General features: G+C 42.1%; 1 protein-coding gene across 1 annotated transcript in view; it reads right to left on the bottom strand.

Moving 5' to 3' along the window:
• The window catches only part of grik4 (glutamate receptor, ionotropic, kainate 4), a 202,237-nt gene that overhangs the window by 69,562 nt on the left and 113,894 nt on the right, over positions 1 to 18,781 (bottom strand). The window contains exons 7-9 of the mRNA XM_031796144.1: positions 7,016 to 7,177; positions 2,935 to 3,087; positions 1,679 to 1,783 (exon numbers count right to left, since the gene is read on the bottom strand). Coding sequence (XP_031652004.1) covers positions 1,679 to 1,783; positions 2,935 to 3,087; positions 7,016 to 7,177 — 420 coding nt within the window. The remainder of the gene's footprint in view (positions 1 to 1,678; positions 1,784 to 2,934; positions 3,088 to 7,015; positions 7,178 to 18,781) is intronic.

Genomic DNA, 18,781 nt, shown 5'->3' on the forward strand with positions numbered 1-18,781 from the left:
ATTTTCAATTGGCATAACACTAACCTTAGGAGTTGGCTATACAGCACTAACAGATCTGGGATCAGGCTAGTACTAGTGCTTTATTCATTTATGTGGAGTAAGGTGCCATAGGTGCAGTCAATGGAGAAATGATAATAGTGGAGTTGTGGAGGGAGGAGGAGGGGTGCTACGGGAGTGGGGGGAAAGGTCATACAAGGACAGGTGCTCCGGGACATGCTGCAAACTTGTAGAGACTAAAGTACTACCTGCTATACAAGAGCTGTGTCTCTGCCACTTCTCCCTCCGCCGCAAGGCCGGACATCACAGAACACAAAGATACAATATCAATGCCAGCGTTTATCTCAAAGACAGCCGTCTCAGGGATAAAATAACTCTTCATGTGCAGCCAACAGAATCTGGGGCCAAAAGTAGAAGCATTAAAGGAACGGTTCACCCATTTTGAATGTTATATTGTTGCATCTCTGAGTTATTTTCTATTGATTCCCTGGGTCATTTCATGTTTTCATGTGTATCTGAGTTATTGGTGTTCAAGCAGGCAGATATCCAGCCGGTATGACGTAGCACTGTGATAAAGTCGCTCTCAATACACAGGAAGTTAATAGGAATACGACTTTTAGATCGCGATTTTTAGATATATGTCAAATTTCAATACTGGGGAATATCATAACTCGGGAGGAGTTAATCATATTTTTGCGATATTCCTACCTGGAGAAATGTGTAATTTAACAGAGGGTCTAGCACATTTTTATCTGCCTCTTTAGTCCAGGGTGCATTGCATGGTGCCATTGACAGATATATTTGAGAAAGTTGACAGGAATCCAATGAATGAAGGAACGAATAATGCCCCACCCAGCAGACTGTCGACCAATTGCAATTTTCCATGAACCTACAAACCTTATAACGCCAAAATGCAACATTAGTTCACAAAAAATATTGCTCTCACATATTAGTGTTATTTAACACATTTTTTTTCTTTAAGTAGCTAGAGCGCAGCATGTTTAATGCACTGGAACGATTGTGAGATTTACAGATTCAAGAGATGTGGCAAGGCCAAAAGATGTTTGACTTTGATCATGCACAGTGCCAGGCCAGAATCAGTCATTACAGATGGCTCGTCAAATGCATACTGTAGCCACGCAAAGTCTCAACATGGAATCAACATCAAAGTCCTACTGCAAAATGTATTTACGCAGGTTTGTGAATTGAGGTGAAGTCCGGGAAGGCAACAAGACATTATAATATCACACTTTCCCTACTAACTCTTCCAAACTCAGGACCACTGTTGAAAACTCTATACTAATTTAGAGTAAGACACTCAGAAATGGAGACCAAAAACAGTCAATGAAAAACAAGATTAAAACCCTTTTTTCTTTTTCTTTCCATCAAATTCAGCCGCATCTCCTGCTCCCGTCCAAATTGCATTCTAAATATTTAATAGTGCACTCGGAGCGGTTTTGGACACCTCAGCACTTCAAATCATGCGGGTCAAGGGGATATTTCTACGACCAAACAACAATTGAATACGTTATCATGGCTCCCCGCTGCACCGTAGAGCTCTATTACGTAAGGGAGTGCTTCACACAGAAGTCCCATCCATTGCAGTGCTGGGGTAGTGGTAGGCCTGCGCCCGGGTGAAACCTTGTACTGTAACACTGTATGAACGGGAGAGTTACTTTACCTGCCTTAGGCCGTCTCTACTGTTCTGCATGATCCGTAGGGCGTAGTTGGACCGCTGGCCTTTGCTGTTGAATTCAATGTGGCCCGTTAGTCCTTCCAATTCTACCTATCCAAGAGAGAGAGGGAGAACAAGAGAGAAAGGTCCCATGTTATTAAGGCATTTCAATTGGTCTGTTTCACTATTGGTGTCAGAAATCTGGGTTCAAATAGTATTAGTTTGCTTTGAAATCCTTCAGTTGCTCTGGATTGAGCATGCCTTGCGTGAGAGAACCAATGGAGGAGTTCCCCAAAAGGGTAAACTGTTGATCCGGCACTGCAGGCCTGGCTCAATCCGACGCTCCCAATTATTTGAAAGAAAAACAAATATTGTTTGAACCCAGGTCTGTCAGTAATGTCGCAGGCATGGCTGGGTTCGGTCGGGCATTAGTTCCTTGTTGACTAACTGAAATCATTCAATGGATGTTACGAGTCAATTATCCAAATGGGAAACGGGCTGACAATTATGCAGCGACAAAACCTCAAGCCACCCCATCATCCGATACTGAGAAACCAGCAGTATGATCGATACGAGGGAGTATCAAACAAAATTATGGTGGTATAACATCTAAATGACAACAGATGACTAATTTGCTTTTACTGAAGAAAAACTGTCTGAAATTCAATACGTCACATTCTAGTGTCTTGATAGCTCACTCACAGGACATGTATTCCTAATGAGGGACTATGGACATTACATTATGACAGCCAGTCAACCAGTCTCTAACTCCCTCCCCCTGCTGTAGGCTACTAAGGAAGGAACAGGGGCAGTCACCTAGCCTGATCCCAGAACTGTTTGTACAGTCTTGCCATCAACCTATGATCTTAGGTGTATCAATGACAGCACATACAGTTCTGGGACCAGGCTAGCAGTGACTCAAGTTAATGTGCCAATATGATTGACTGTATGACCAGTGGTAAGAGAAGGGCTAGAGGATTTATATCTAAATATAAATACAGACATGTAAATATATTCAGCTGGTAGACCAAACAGTAAGGTAAGGATTAGGGGATATGGTTCTGCTGGCTGAATATTCACTGCAAAAATGCACACCCAATGGCTTTTAGTATAATGTTAACCAACAGACTTGGGAGCATACTGTATATCACAGTGTGCACTGCAGTTTAACTAAACTCCACAAAAGATTAACCTAATCCTAATCTTAAACAGACAAACAGCAGCATGCCATTCCTCTCCTATCCAGAGTGGGGCGCCCTTACCATCCTCAGGTAGTTCATGAGGCTGGTGCCATGCTCCCAGATCTTGGAGGACTTGCAGGAGAGCTGCGTGGCGCCCACGTTCTGGCTACGGTTGAGCTCCTGGACCGCCGCAACCACTGCGTGCACTGCGTCAAACAGCAGCGCCGACGAGAGCTGAGAGAGAGAGGGAGAAAGAGAGGGGAGAGATTTACATTGCTTTGGCTTTGGCAAATGCAAATGCAATGCTTTGGCAATGTTAACACGTTTCCCATGCCAATAAAGCCCCTTGAATTGAATTGAATTGAGAGAGAGAAGAAAAAAAGGGAGCGAGGGAAGGAAGAAAAGGAGGGATATGCTGTCACAAACACACACCGTTCTTCCATCCTCCCTGATGCCTGGGGCCTGCTCTACTTGGTCAGTGATGGGTTAAAACAAGCGAGCACCAGAATGCCATTCAGCAGTCAAATATTACATGAGCTCATTAGGATCCTCTGATGTGCTGACAAACTGGAAAAGAAGCCCCTCCACTTTCACCCCTACTGGAGCTGGCAAGCCATGGCCATTCCAATTACCACACATTCGTCGGAGTGGAGGCGGAAGCGCAGGAAGGGGGATTTTTTCTTCTTCCGTAGACTGTTTACATACAGGTAGCCTACTAGTGGTTAGAGCGTTTGGGCTAGTAAACGCAAGGTTGCTAGATTGAATCCCCGAGCTGACAAGATAAAAATCTGTCGTTCTGCCCCTGAACAAGGCAGTTAACCCACTGTTCGTAGGCTATCATTGTAAATAAGAATTTGTTCTTAACTGACTTGCCTACTTAAATAAATAAATAAAAACATACAGGCCCCATCTGTGTATGTAAAGACAATTAACATGCATGATGTCATAGATTATACACGGGAGAGAGGGAGTATTTCACCGTTATATGTCTGTATAATAAAGTACTAAGGCCCTGAACTGTTGTGCATATTGATATGGGACTATATAGATGATTGTGCTGTATAGTAAACAATGAGCACCATATACAGTAATGCCCATAGCAATTATAATTTCCATGATACATATCCTCCTTGCATAAGCCAATGTTGAATTGGACTGCGCTATAGGCAACAAGGTATACTGTACACAACAGCGAGTGTGTACAGTGGTTCAGTGTCAATTGGATTACTGGAGGGAAAGTTGATGACAGCAACTTCCCGATCATAAATCAAGATTATGCACCATGTGACCTTCAAGGGAGATGTCACTTTGAAATCAAAGTAGGTCAGATGTTTTCTGATTTCAAAAGTAGTCTAATGTCAAAATGAATCCACATCTCACGCCATCGGCTGTGTAGATCCATATTGTAGATTGAGGCATATAACTGTATCTACAAAACAAATGGCCTGGGGTGTGGACCTATCTCAAAATGTATATCATTCTTCCTCACCTCCCTCTCTTCCACCCCTCCACCTATCTCATTCCATGATGTTGTACAGCTAAGAGAGAGGGATCTTTAAAAATGAAACCTGATATGAAAGAGCTCCCTGGGACACTGCAGATGAATAGCAGGGAGAGAAGGCATAGATCTCTCACTCTCGTTATACTAGGGGCTCAGAGCTGTTATCCCTCCACTGCTCTATCTGATAGACTACAAAACATCCTGTGATCAATTAAAGATAACTCCTAATTAAGAGAGGAAAAAAACAACTACAGAAAAACTACTGGTTTCTAAAAACAGCAGCCATTGATTTTTCAAAATCTTTCTTGACTGGGGGCAGTATTGAGTAGCTTGGATGAATAAGGTGCCCAGAGGTGCCCAGAGTAAACTGCCTGCTACTCAGTCCTAGAAACTAAGATATTATTAGTATATTTGGATAGAAATCATTCTGACATTTCTAAAACTGTTTGAATGATGTCTGTGAGTATAACAGAACTCATATGGCAGGCAAAAACCTGAGAAAAAATCCAACAAGGAAGTGGGAAATCTGAGGTTGGTCGTTTTTCAACTCATTCCCTATTGAAGATACAGTGGGCTATTGGTCATGTTGCACTTCCTAAGGCTTCCACTAGATGTCAACAGTCTTTAGAACCTTGTTTGATGCTTCTACTGTGAAGTGGGGGCGATGGAGAAGGGAATGAGTCAGGGCTCTGCCATGAGCACGTGGCGCTCGTTCACGTGAGACCGAGCTCTGTTCCATTGCATTTCTACAGACAAAGGAATTCTCCGGTTGGAACATTATTGAAGATGTATGTTAAAAACATCTTAAAGATTGATTCTATACTTTGTTTGACATGTTTCTACGGACTGTAAAGGAACTTTTTGACTTTTCGTCTGCTCCTAGTGAATGCTCGTCATGAATTTTGATTTGTGAACTGAACTTGCTAACAAAAGGAGTTATTTGGACATAAATGATGGACATTATCGAACAAAACAAACATTTATTGTGGAACTGGGATTCCTGGGAGTGCATTCTGATGAAGATCATCAAAGGTAAGTGAATATTTATAATGTTATTTCTGACCTCTGTTGACTCCAACATGGTGGATATCTGTATATCTATTATATTATATTATTGTATGGTTTGCTTTTGCCATAATTTTTTTTTTTTTTTAATCTGACACAGTGGTTGCATTATTGAGAAGTGTATCAAAAGTTCCATGTATAACACTTGTATTTTCATCAACATTTATGATGAGTATTTCTGTAAATTGATGTGGCTCTCTGCAAAGTCACCGGATATTTTTGGAACTACTGAACATAACTCAGTATACATTGGCGCGTTTTTTAAATATAAATATGAACTTTATCGAACAAAACATACATGTATTGTGTAACATGAAGTCCTATGAGTGTCATCTGATGAAGATCATCAAAGGTTAGTGATTAATTTATCTCTACTTCTGATTTTTGTGACTCCACTCTTTGGCTGGAAAAATGGCAGAGTTTTTCTGTGACTTGGCTCTGACCTAACATAATCATTTGTGGTGCTTTTGCTGTAAAGCCTATTTGAAATCGGACACTGTGGTGGGATTAACAAGAAGTGTATCTTTAAAATGGTGTGAAATACTTGTTTGTTTGAGGAATTTTAATTATGAGATAACGGTTGTTTGAATTTGGCGCCCTGCACTTTCACTTGTCATATTGATCCCGTTAGCGGGATCTCAACCCATTAAGAAACAAAAATTCAATAAACCCAATTAATGAATTACTCGTTGCTGTCTGTTGGATGTCAAATTAAATACTCTTGTACACTTCTAGTTGACACAATGGTATGGTGAATTGGGTTCATTTAATAACCATGTGACAATTACATTTTCTTTTACTAATTAACGACTACACAGACAACTGTATTAAAGGCATAGAAAGACTTCAAGCCTTAACATTCTAACATTCACAGACACATGTGTAGGGATACTGTATAATATGGGAAAAGAGCTGGGGTGTAATCAGGAGGATGAAACTTTTGCAGATAGACATATAACAAAGGGAGAGGATCCTTTCCCTAAATCAAAACGCTACGTCAGTGTTTCTTAATCCTTGTCCTGACACTACACACCTGATTCCACGAATCAACTCATCATTAAATTCTGATTAGTGGAATCAGGTTTGTAGTGCTTAATGCAAAAACAAAAATGTGGTGCACCTTTTTGGGTTCCCAGGACCAGGATTAAGAAACACTGTACTAGATAATAATATCTGTTCTGCATACATATCTGAACCCTCTGTTTGGTTGCAGATTGAAATGCAACTAATAGAGCTGAATTTCGTATTGTAGATGATTGTGCTGTATAGTAAACAATGAGCACCATATACAGTAATGCCCATAGCAATTATAATTTCCATGATACATATCCTCCTTGCATAAGCCAATGTTGAATTGGACTGCGCTATAGGCAACAAGGTATACTGTACACAACAGCGAGTGTGTACAGTGGTTCAGTGTCAATGGTGAACGGAACTACAGTACGATTAGGAATCGTCAGGTCTATTTGTTACATTTCTACCTGCAACACTACAGAACCTTCAGATAGAAATACAGTATGTTTTGTAGATCAGAAATTATTGTCTAGCTGCTAGACAATCATCTCTGTTCTACATAAATCTGAACCCTGGTCTCACCGGTGTGCCGGCGAAGGGGGCGTGGTCACAGTTTTCCTGCCAGGAACGGTTGAGGCTGAGGAGGAAATCCTGGAAAAATGGATGTGTTCGGTTGAAGACGGAAAAGCCCAGAATATTCACCCGCTCACTGGGCACGTCATCCAAACGCAGCAGAGAGAATTCCTGCAGAGGGAGGAGTCAGAGGGTCAAAGGTATAATGGTATTAGGTACGTGTATGACAAAGGCTTGGACATTTCCGACATAAATCACATTTAGTTGGCGCAATACGTGGAGATATCTGATTGAATGGAATATTGAATCAATGTCAGGAAAAAGGGCACATGCTAATCTAATCTGTTTCGCCCCAATTTCATTGATTTACTTGAAGTTTTACTATGTTAAGTTCATTTTTTCTGGATGATTAAGATTCCTAATTCCTTCAGAGAGTGTGTGTGGGGTGTGCTTGAATGTTGTGGCGTGTGTGTGTGCATGTGCTCATTTAGTAGTTTAGTGCATATTCATTTGTGCGTGGGCATGTGTGTGCCGCCTGGAACAAACCCATGGAAATGTGCTTGGATGAAAAACAACTTCTACTTTGATATCCCGAAGTTCAGACTGGTGGCTCCCGAGCGGTAGGGAGGACGTCATCAGAAGGTCAATAGAGATATCAGCCTAGTCACCTTCAGGTGTCAGTGTCAGCACTACAGTCTATAACGGTGAAACCGCCTGTCACCTCGCTGGGCCCAGGGACAGATATGATACGTAAAGAGGAGAGGAGAGGAGAGGAGGAGGAAAAGTGCCCAGGCTTCAGACAGTTCAGACAGAGACAGACTACTCTACTGTGGAAAGCAGGGGAGAAGAGGAGCTTACAGGGCAGGAGGGTGTGTGTTTGTGTCTGTGCTGAGTCTGTGTGTGTGTGCGCGCGTGCAAGCATGAGTGTGCTTGCATGCGTGTTTGTGTGTGTGTCTGTGTGCATGTGTGTGAGCATGTGTCCAATCCTCAATAAGGGGGTTTGGGACTGGTGAGTTGAGTGGGAAAAGAATACCGCTGAGAACAAGAACCTCACAAGACACCGGCAGTAGCCTTTCAAATCCCAGGGCTTTGATAAATTAGCGTGTTAGCGGGTTCCTCTGCAGCACTAGATCAAAGCCCAACTAGACTCTGGTGCTCTTACAACAAACACTAGCACAGTAGGAGAAGGTGAGCAGGCCACGGCGGAATGAAGGATAGGTGTTGGGCTAGATTATTGTGAGAGAGAGAGTTGAGGAAGGAAAGAGACTAAGAGAGAAAGAGAGAAAAGTGTCATGGAGGTGAGAGAGGAAGAGAGACAGAAGAGGGAGAGGAGAAGAAAGTTGAGATAGAGAGAACAGAGAGTTGTGGGAGTTAGGAGGAAGGCATGACGGGCACTACAGGAGAGACGGAAGGAGACTGTGACTGGCAAATGGCACCCTATTCCCTATGTAGTGCACTACCTTTGACCAGGGCCTGTAAGGAATAGAGTGCCATTTGGAACACATCCAGTCTTTTCATCAGAGCCCCTGTGTGAGAACAGGAGAGGAGAAAGCCCCTGGTGAACTCCTTTAGCATTACTAGCTACAGACCGCAATGCAAACAGGCAGCCTTATGTCTTCCCCATCTAGACCAATAATACAATCCCATTTAGTGGTGACACAGCTCTTTTTTATTTACTCTCTCCTAGCCATGTTGTCTCTGTATCTGATTTAAAGTTTAAGGCGATTCGCTGCACCAATTTCGAAGCTAATGCTACTAGCTTCCAATGTTTTGATATTTTCGAGGCAAACTCTTGGCAGATTGTTTCTGCACTTTCAGCCAAGTATATTCAGGCCATTGAGAACTCTGATATTGAGGAGTGAAACACACAGCACTTGATGAAAGGAAAGCTGAGTTGAGCCTGAAACAGTGTTTTCTCCGTGCCTAATTCTTTATGAATGAGTATCAAAATAAACATGCCAAAAGATTAATTTATTCATTCATTCATTAATTCATGAGAACATTTCCAACGTGGATTGTGGTGTTGTTCACAGCCCTTAGTACAACGGGAACTACTCCCCACATCTTAAAGCATTTAATCACCTTCAATATTTATTATCAATATATTTAATTCTGAAAATAGCATAATCTTTGGGCGCTGACCCTTCTTATATGGCAACTATAAAAAAAACTATGACGAGTGGAGTACATTTTACACAGACACACCAATTCACTTCGCTTTCTTTGACCCTTTACACTTGTGGGAATTGGCCTATATGGACACTGCTACATTCAAATGTTTCTTACAGAAGAAATATAACAAGTATATGCATAACCACAGTAACAATTAAAAGGGAACCTTTTGGAATTATGGGAAAAGTATTAAACTAAAGATGAGGACAACAGTTCACCTGACACAACATTACACTGTTGATTTGATGTGCACTTTACATTTACGGTTCCTATTTAGGTGCTTACCAGTGTCCAAACCTGCAATTTTCAACCCGTATACGGGTACAAGTGTAAAGGGTAACAACATTGGAACATTTGAGTTATAGTCCTCACCACACCTTTATTGACTACCATCTGCACACTGGTGACAGTTTCATGATCTTCCCATCACTTGTCCCCAGTGTACCCTGACAAGCCCAACGGGAGAGGACCCATAATTACTCTTCAAGTGCACTTTAATAGATCATTAGGAGAGAAGCCTGTGCAAACGAGCTGGTCATTAAGTATGCCCCTCCTGGGTGCAGTCAAACACATGAAACACAAGGTCACCAAATATCCACCGGCGGCATCTGGAGAAATCTAGCTAGCACAAGTGGTGTACAGTGCCATGAAAACGCATTTGACCCCATTCTGATTTTCTCTATTTTTCCATATTTTTTTAATACTAAATGTTATCAGTAAACTGAATATTAGATAAAGTGAACCTGAGTTTAACAATTAACCCCCAAAATGTATACTTATTTCATTTATTTAATTAACAAAGTTATGCAACACCCAATTCCCCTGTGTGAAAAAGCAATTGCCCCCTTGCCCTCAATAACTGGTTGTGCCACCTTTATCCGCAATGACTGCAACCAAACGCTTCCTGTAGTTGTTGATCAGCCTCTCACATTGCTGTGGAGAAATGTTGGCCCACTCTTGCTTGCAGAACTACTTTAACTCAACGACATGTGTGTTTCAATCATGAACTGCTCATTTCAAGTCCTGCCACAACCTCTCAATGGGATAAGCTCTGGACTTTGACTAGGCCATTCCAAAACGTCAAATGTGTTGCTTTTTAATCATTTCCATGTAGACTTGATTGTGTGTTTTGGATCGTTGTCTTGCTGCATGACCAAGCTGCGCTTCAGCTTCAGCTTACAGGCAGATGGGCCTGACATTCTCCTGTAGAACTCTCTAGAATTCACGGTTCGTTCTATTAAGGAAAGTCCTCCAGGTCCTGAGGCAGCAAAGCATCTCCAAACCATCTCACTACCACCACCATGCTTGACCTGTTGGTATGAGGTTCTTACTGTGGAATGCAGTGTTTGGTTTTCGCCAGACATAATGGGTCCCTTCTCATCCAAAACGTTGACTCAAGTTTGCCAAAAACCACCTGGAAGCACCTGGATGATCATCAATAATCTTGGAAGAATGTTCTATGGACAGATGAGTCAACAGTATAACCTTTTGGATGACATGGGTCCATTATGCCTGGCGAAAACCAAACAAACAAGCATTCCACAGTAAGAACCTTATACCAACAGTCAAGCATGGGAGTGGTAGTGGGATGGTTTGGGGATGCCACGGCTACGTGACTCACCGTCTGTAGGAGCTATCCATTTTCGTGTACCTAATAAAACCGAAAGTGCCTTCAGAAAGTATTCACACCCATTTACTTTTTCCACCTTTTGTTGTGTTACAGCCTGAATTTAATATGGATTAAATTGAGATTTTGTGTGACTGGCCTATCCACAATAGCCCATAATGTCAAAGTGGACATTTTTTTACAAATTAATTTAAAAAAAAGTAAAGCTAAAATGCTTCAGTCAGTAAGTATTTAATATGATTTTTGAATGACTACCTCATTTTTGTACCCCATACATATAATTATCTGTAATGTCCCTCAGTTGAATAGTGAACTCAGATTCAACCACAAAGCCTTACCAAAGGCCTCACAATGGGTCAATGGGTCAAAATTTAAAAAAGCACACATTGAATATCCCGCATGGTGAAGTTATTAATTACACTTTAGATGGTGTATCAATACACCCAATCACTACAAAGATACAGGCATCCTTCCTAACTTAGTTGCCGGAGAGTAAGGAAACCGCTCAGGGATTTCACCATGAGACCAATGGTGACTTTAAAACAGTTACAGAGTTTAATGGCTGTGATAGGAGAAAATGGATCAACAACATTGTAGATACTACAAGCATACTCCAAGATAGAATTAGCTTGTACAGAATATAACTATTCCAAAACATGCATCCTGTTTGCAATAGGGCACTAAATTTAAAAAAAATAAATCCAACACAACACATCACTCTTCATATTTTCAAGCATATTGCTGGCTGCATCATGTTATGGGTATGCTTGTCATCAAACTAGGGAGTTTTCTTTGGGATAAAAATAAATGGAATAGATCTGAGGACAGGCAAAATCCTAGAGCAAAACATGGTTCAGTATACTTTCCAACAGACACTGGGAGACAAATTCACCTTTCAGCCAGACAATAACCTAAAACACAGGGCCAAATATACACTGGAGTGGCTTACCAAGATGACATTGAATGTTCCTGAGTCTCGTAGTTACGGCAAGACTTGAAAATGGCTGTCTAGCAATGATCAACAACAAACTTGACAGAGTTTTCTGAAGGCACTGTACACACGTGTACATGTGCGCACACACAAACCCCACCCAACCACCCACCTTTCCTTTCCTTACCTGCAACCCCCTCCGACCCCCTCACAGTCACACACACAATCGTACACACATCCCTGCTTGCATAAAGACAGAGGCTGGCCCGCGTCGGGCCTTGGCAGCCAGTGAGGGGTGCTGGGTGAGGTGCTGACTGGCTGGCGATGGGCCCCCTGACACAGCCTGTCACCTGGAGATCAATCAGAAACGAGGAGCTGAGCCAACCCGCTGTTCACCTGCTGGCACCTCCTGGACTCTCTTAATAACACAGGCAAACTAACAGACACACACATGCGTGCAGACAAATGCATGCACGCCGCAGACAGGCAGGCACATGCCTACACACATTCTGTTTGTTGTGGTGTATCCAAGCTGAGAGCTGAATAATGAGCTCCCCAGAGACCTGGCTGTTACCTTACTGTTGTGCACTGTCAGGGACCACACACACTCTCACACAGCTGCTTGGGCCCACCAACAGGGGCCACACAGCTAGACTCCTTCTTCTCCTGCTATCTATCAAAAACGATTTGTTTTGTAATGCTGAGCAAACTTGCTAAGGAACACATATTTTTGTAAATATATAGAATCTAACACAATTTCAATGCCTGTCAGGTAATCTTCCATTAATAAGGACCCTTTGTGTGACATACTGTACTTGGTAAGCTATGTTTGCTAATAAGCAAACACACAAAATCTAACCTTATTTTGAAGGGAACTCAGACTTGTCATCTGTTTCCATTGATCTAGTTTTCTCAAATAGGATGGAAGTGCCAAGATTATAGTGAGTTTGCATAATCTAAGCTCCAGGAGCATCCACGCATACTCCATGCTAGAATTAGACTACACTTCAGCGTGCACATAGGATTGTGTTCTACAAACTGTACATCTTGAGAGGGTAATTGAATAACAGCAGCAATGTCAAGAAGTTAACATAAAAACGGATGTTAGCATTAGTCTTACAGCTCAATGTCAAGAAGCTTAAGCAGAGTAAGAAGCTAGCACAATTTTTTTTGAAAACCAGCATGTTAACATTCAAAAGAAAACCATGTCAACATTAGCAAGCTGTACAGCTGCGAATGCCAACCATGATCAAAGGTGGACATGCATTGGTTGCAAGGCTGCTTTAACCTCGAGTGGAGGGGGCAGTAGTTTGATGTTTGGATGAAAAACGTACCCAAATGAAACTGCCTATATCTCAGGCCCAGAATCTAGAATATGCATATCATGGTCAGATTATGATAGAAACACTGTAAAGTTTCCAAAACTGTCCAAATATTGTCTGTGAGTATAACAGAACTGATATTGCAGGCAAAAACCTGAGGAAAATTCAACCAGGAAGTCCTGTTTTTCCTGGAACCTCTCTGTTCCATTGCATGCCTTCCCTCCATTTAAAGGGATATCAACCAGATTCCTTTCTCTATGGCTTCCACATGGTGTGAACAGTCTTTAGACATAGTTTCAGGCTTTTATTCTGAAAAATGAGCGAGAACGATCATATCGCGTCAGTGGATGACTGGGTGCCAGCAGTTTTGCATGCGCAACAGCATGGAGCAGACATTTTCTCTCTCTCTCCTATTGAAAAGGCTGCGGTCCGGTTGAAACATTATCGATTATCTATTGTAAAAACAACCTGAGGATTGATTATAAAAAACGTTTGACATGTTTCTACGAACTTTACGGATACTATTTGGAATTTTCATCTGCCCCTTTGTGACCGCTCGAGCCTGTGGATTTCTGAACAAAACACGCCAAACAAATGGAGGTATTTTGGATATAAAAATCATCTTTATCGAATAAAATGAACATTTAATGTGTAACTGGGAGTCTCGTGAGTGCAAATATCCGAAGATCATCAAAGGTAAACAATTCATTATATTGCTTTTCTGACTTTCGTGACCAATCTACTTTGCTGCTAGCTATTTGTAATGTTTTGTCTGCTGAGAGAGATGTCCTAACATAAACGCTTGGATAGCTTTTGCTGTAAAGCTTTTTTGAAATCTGACACGCCTTGTGGATTAACAACAAGCTAAGCTGTGTTTTGCTATATTGCACTTGTGATTTCATGACAATTAAATATTTTTAGTAATTTAATTTGAATTTGGCGCTCTGCAATTCAGCAGATGTTGACGAAAATGATGCGCCAAGAAGTTAATAAATGTCAGAGACATTTGACTAAAGAGGAATTTACTCTAAGCGTTTAAATACGCATCTGCTACAGGTACATGATAACTGACTGACACCAAAATTACCTCATAATATTTTACCTTCAGTGACATTCAAAATGAAAGAAAGGTCACAGCTTATTTACATTTTGAGAAATGTCGCTGAAATGTTGTGTTAAGTGTAATATCAAGTGGAGGAGAGCAGTGAAATGTTGTAGTAGCCTACTGAACAAGCGAGTTATAACAGGGTTATGTTTGTAGAGTAGATATTGTCCTTGAGTGCCAAAACACTTGAAAAAGCCTTATTGGTGTTGTAGCTGCATGTTATGCGAGTTCAAGGCCCCATACACAAGAGAGAGCACTGAGGCATTCCATCAGGGATTTCTGAAACTGTACATCATATAAAAAATAACACAAGAAAATTAAATAACAATAACAACTAAGAAGACTATATAGAAAGGTGGAGGGCGGGGGGGGGTCAATATAAACAGTCCGGGTGGCCATTTGATTAATTGTTCAGCAGGCTTATGGCTTGAGGTTAGAAGCTGTTAAGGAACCTTTTGGTCCTAGACTTGGCGCTCCGGTACCTCTTGCTGTGCGGTAGCAGAGAGAAGAGTCTATTATTTGGGTCACTGGAGTCTTTGACATTTTTTGGGGCTTTCCTCTGACACTGCCTAGAATATAGGTCCTGGATGTCAGGAAGCTTGGTCCCAGTGATGTACTGGGCTGTAAGCACCACCCTCTGTAGTGCCTTACGGTCAGTTGCCGAACAGTTGCAGAACCAGGCGGTGATGATCTCAATGGTGTAGCTGTAGAACTTTTTGAGGATCTGGGGACCCATGCCACATTTTTTCAGTCTCCTGAGGGGGAAAGGTGTTGTCGTGCCCTCTTCACAACGGTCTTGGTTTGTTTGGACCATGATAATTTGTTTGTGATGTGGACACCAAGGAACTTGAAACTCTCGACCCGCTCCACTTCAGCCCTGTCGATGTTAATGGGGGCCTATTTGGCCCTCCTTTTCCTATAGTCCACGATCAACTTCTTTGTCTTGTTGTCCTGGCACCACACTGCCAGGTCTCTGACATCCTCTCTATAGGCTGTCTCATCGTTGTCGGTGATCAGGCCTACCACTGTTGTCGTCAAAAAACTTAATGAAGGTGTTGGAGTTGTGCTTGGCCACGTAGTTATGGGTGAACAGGGAGTATAGGAGGGGACTAAGCATGCACCCCTGAGGGGCCCCAGTGTTGAGGATCAGCATGGCAGATATGTTGTTGCCTACCCTTACCACCTGGGTGCGTCCCGTCAGGAAGTCCAGAATCCAGTTGCAGAGGGAGGTGTTTAGTCCCAGGATCCTTAGCTTAGTGATGAGCTTTGTGGGCACTATGGTGTGGAACACTGAGCTGTAGTCAATGAACAACATTCTCACATAGGTGTTCCTGTACAACAGAAAGCGCACTGCATGGGAAGAAAAACAAGTGGCTTCAACCACTTAAAACGGCAAACGTTGCTGGGGATCAAAGCTACTGGAGGAAGTTGATGGTAATCAGATCTGGAGCTTGAGGATGCTGATGGTGATGACGATGGTCCCTCATGGAACATCCTCCAGGCAAAACGGGAAAGAGAAATCCACCCTATGCCTAATCAATCCAAAGACACCACTGGAGCGCAATACCAACGGCTCCAGTGCCTCCTGATATTGTATCATATCTTTAAATTGGCATATTAATTTTCCCAATGATACAATATCAATTAATTATATCATTTTGTACGGTGGAAGAAGACGGTAATGCCTTCTCATCCCAGGCAGCTCTGTCTGTGTGCAATAATGAAATCCAATTCTAGTGGCATAGTGATTACACTAATAGCTGGAATGTTCACGCAAGTGTTTTGGGCAATAAGTCATTTCATGCTCATATCAATTGCCATGTAAATTCAGTCAGTGGCACCAAAGCGTCCTGCTGCCTCTTAATTACAAAGACTGGGGAGTAAGGAGCATCCCTACATATCAGCACAGCTCTCACACTCATTATATATGGAGGTAATCCTGGAATTTCATTTCCTCTGTCTTAGTCAACAGTAAAAATTGGTATCTATGGATCAGTCCCAAATGACACCCTATTCCCTATGTGCCCCATGGTCAAACGATGTGTATGATTAAGGGAATAGGGTGCTATTTGGGACGTAAGCTATGAGAGTAATACAGTATCATATTCCTGTGGGTTCATAGCAGATGACGGCAATAATGCATGCAATGCTTCTATTACTGTACACCTCAGCGCAGCACAGTGGGAGTTGATGTATTACCTTTATTTGAAATTGTTTAATAGGGGCATATATCAAAAACAAGTAGACTTTTCTGCTGAGTGTTAATTATATAAATGACCGCTTTCGGATCCATTATTCAGAGAATTATGGCGGAGCCTGCAACAATAATAGCCCATTTGTAAGGTGGAAGAGACATGATCTCCTGAAAAATCTAGAAGTGGACAAGGCCGCAATCGCCATGAATTTTGCAGAGTACAGCATACAGTATGCTGAAAATATGAACTGCATTTTTTTTTACACTATCTCCATCCTGTCTCCAATCCCGGTGGAACAAGGCAAAAAGAAACAGAAAACCAGAGCGAGAAATACTATAAAAAAGGAACTATTCCACTCCAATTACAAATTAATGCTGTTCTCTGTATGAAGAGCTATTAGGTAAGGAATCCTAAACACAGAGACAATTTGCGGCGAGATAAAAAACACTGAAATATGGATGACAAATCTTGTACTTTTGCGGCACTGGGTTCATGCCAAAGATTCCTTCAGGTTGTCTCGTCTGGTGGTATGTGAGAGATGAGCCTCACAGCATGTGAGTTGGACTCAGACGGGACAAGACAGCGGGGATAATCTCATAGAGCCGATGGAAATGAGAGAGGAGCTAAACACTCATTTTAGTGAGCCCTGAGCGCTTGCTATCGATCTCTGGAGGCCAAGTGACTCCCCTGATACTCTGGACCGAGCCCTGCAGCACTTTGTCACCTACGGTACGGACAAGACAGGCTGATGAATACCAAGGAGAGGAGGTTATTTCACCCTGTCCAAGGAAATGGCTGCTGCTGATGATGCCAGGTATTCAACAGTTTCAGATGAAACTGATACGATACAGCACAACTTTATTTGCCCATTGCATCAAACGGAAATGAGTCTTCTGCTCTCACCCCCATCCCCCCCTCAGACAACACAAATACACACACCGTTTGATTTGAGATAGATCCAACACAGACCTCGACAAGGTCACACTGCCAGTACCTTTATCTCTATTGTCAGTTAAGATAATTATTTATCGACCAGATGATTCACCTTGGCAGAGGCGAGTGATAATTACAATACAGTAACATGTCAAAATGAGAGCTCCATTATGCCAATTCATGTAAGCCAAGTAGCCAGGGGGTTGGCGATGCAAGTGTAAACATCGCTAATGGTTCTGAAGTAAAAGCTGAAGGAGCGATAACACAAAAGCTCTTGGCATAAGAGACCATTTAATGGAGAGACTCCATTTCAAAGAGAATGAAATGTGGGAAGGAGGGTCACGCCACAATAGCCCGCCGCTGATTTAGAGGGTTTTTGATTTACAAAGTAAAAGAACAGTAAGAAGTAAAAGCTTCCAGCTTTTCCACAGTTTTCAATACTAATTAACAAGCTCATTTGGATAAGTGAATACACACACACGCACACACTTTACCCACCCACGCACACGCACAGACACACACACCATTTGGATAAGTGAATGCACACTCTTGCAGGCACACGCACGGACGCGCACTCTCAGGGGACGGACTGGTGTCACACTTTTCCCCCATCCCTAGCAAACACAGCTGATTAAAACGAATTGCATTTTAAACTGAAGATTATGATTAGTTGATTATTGGAGTCAGATGGAGCAAAAGTGTGACACCAAACAGGCCCCCAGAGGACTGGAGTTGCCCATCTCTGCTCTGGGGCATTTACAGGCATTATAGTGTATATGGAGAATTACAGTCATAAGAGAACATAACTGTATGTTAAGGGCATAAAGGAAATGCCTCTGACGGGGAGGAATGGGATGCTATAGCAGGCAATGCAATTGTCAACACTGAGCCATGAAGACATTCGCACAGGGAGAGAGGAAGAGAGCTGCAATGAGGGGTGGCACACAGTAATCAATAATCTTGCCGACTTCAGACATAAAACCTAAAAGTTTAAGGGGAAGCAGTAAAGTTAGGTGCTAAATGGTTTGTCTCCATTTAAGAAAAACATTTGTATCTCTGTCACATTGCCCCATAAATGCATTTTGCCCCCCCCCCCGGCTGGATTTTATCTGCACTGACAACAATGCAGAGTAATCTTCCCCCTCGAGTACAAGGAAGCAATGCTTAAGTGAACACATCATGCCAGCATTAGCATATGACAAAATAATGACATACTTTATATTCTGACGAGAGGCCCCTCTCTCTGTTGTCACCTTTCCATGTAGCCTTTTAACTTTTCTATTACTCAGTTGGCTGATTCTCAAACTCTGTGTCTAAACACGGAAATATGAACTTTACATAAGCTGTTTGTCAGGAATTAATTAAATCCCAAATAATTTTGGGTGTCACAGTGGAATGACTTAAAGCATTTTGAATGGCAAGGTTTGGGAGTCGTGAATGGCATGTAGTCATAGAGACAACAGAGACATGTGGTGTTGTGTTTTTTTTTG

The sequence above is a fragment of the Oncorhynchus kisutch genome, linkage group LG18 (assembly GCF_002021735.2).
Source record: "Oncorhynchus kisutch isolate 150728-3 linkage group LG18, Okis_V2, whole genome shotgun sequence".
NCBI lineage: Eukaryota > Metazoa > Chordata > Actinopteri > Salmoniformes > Salmonidae > Oncorhynchus > Oncorhynchus kisutch.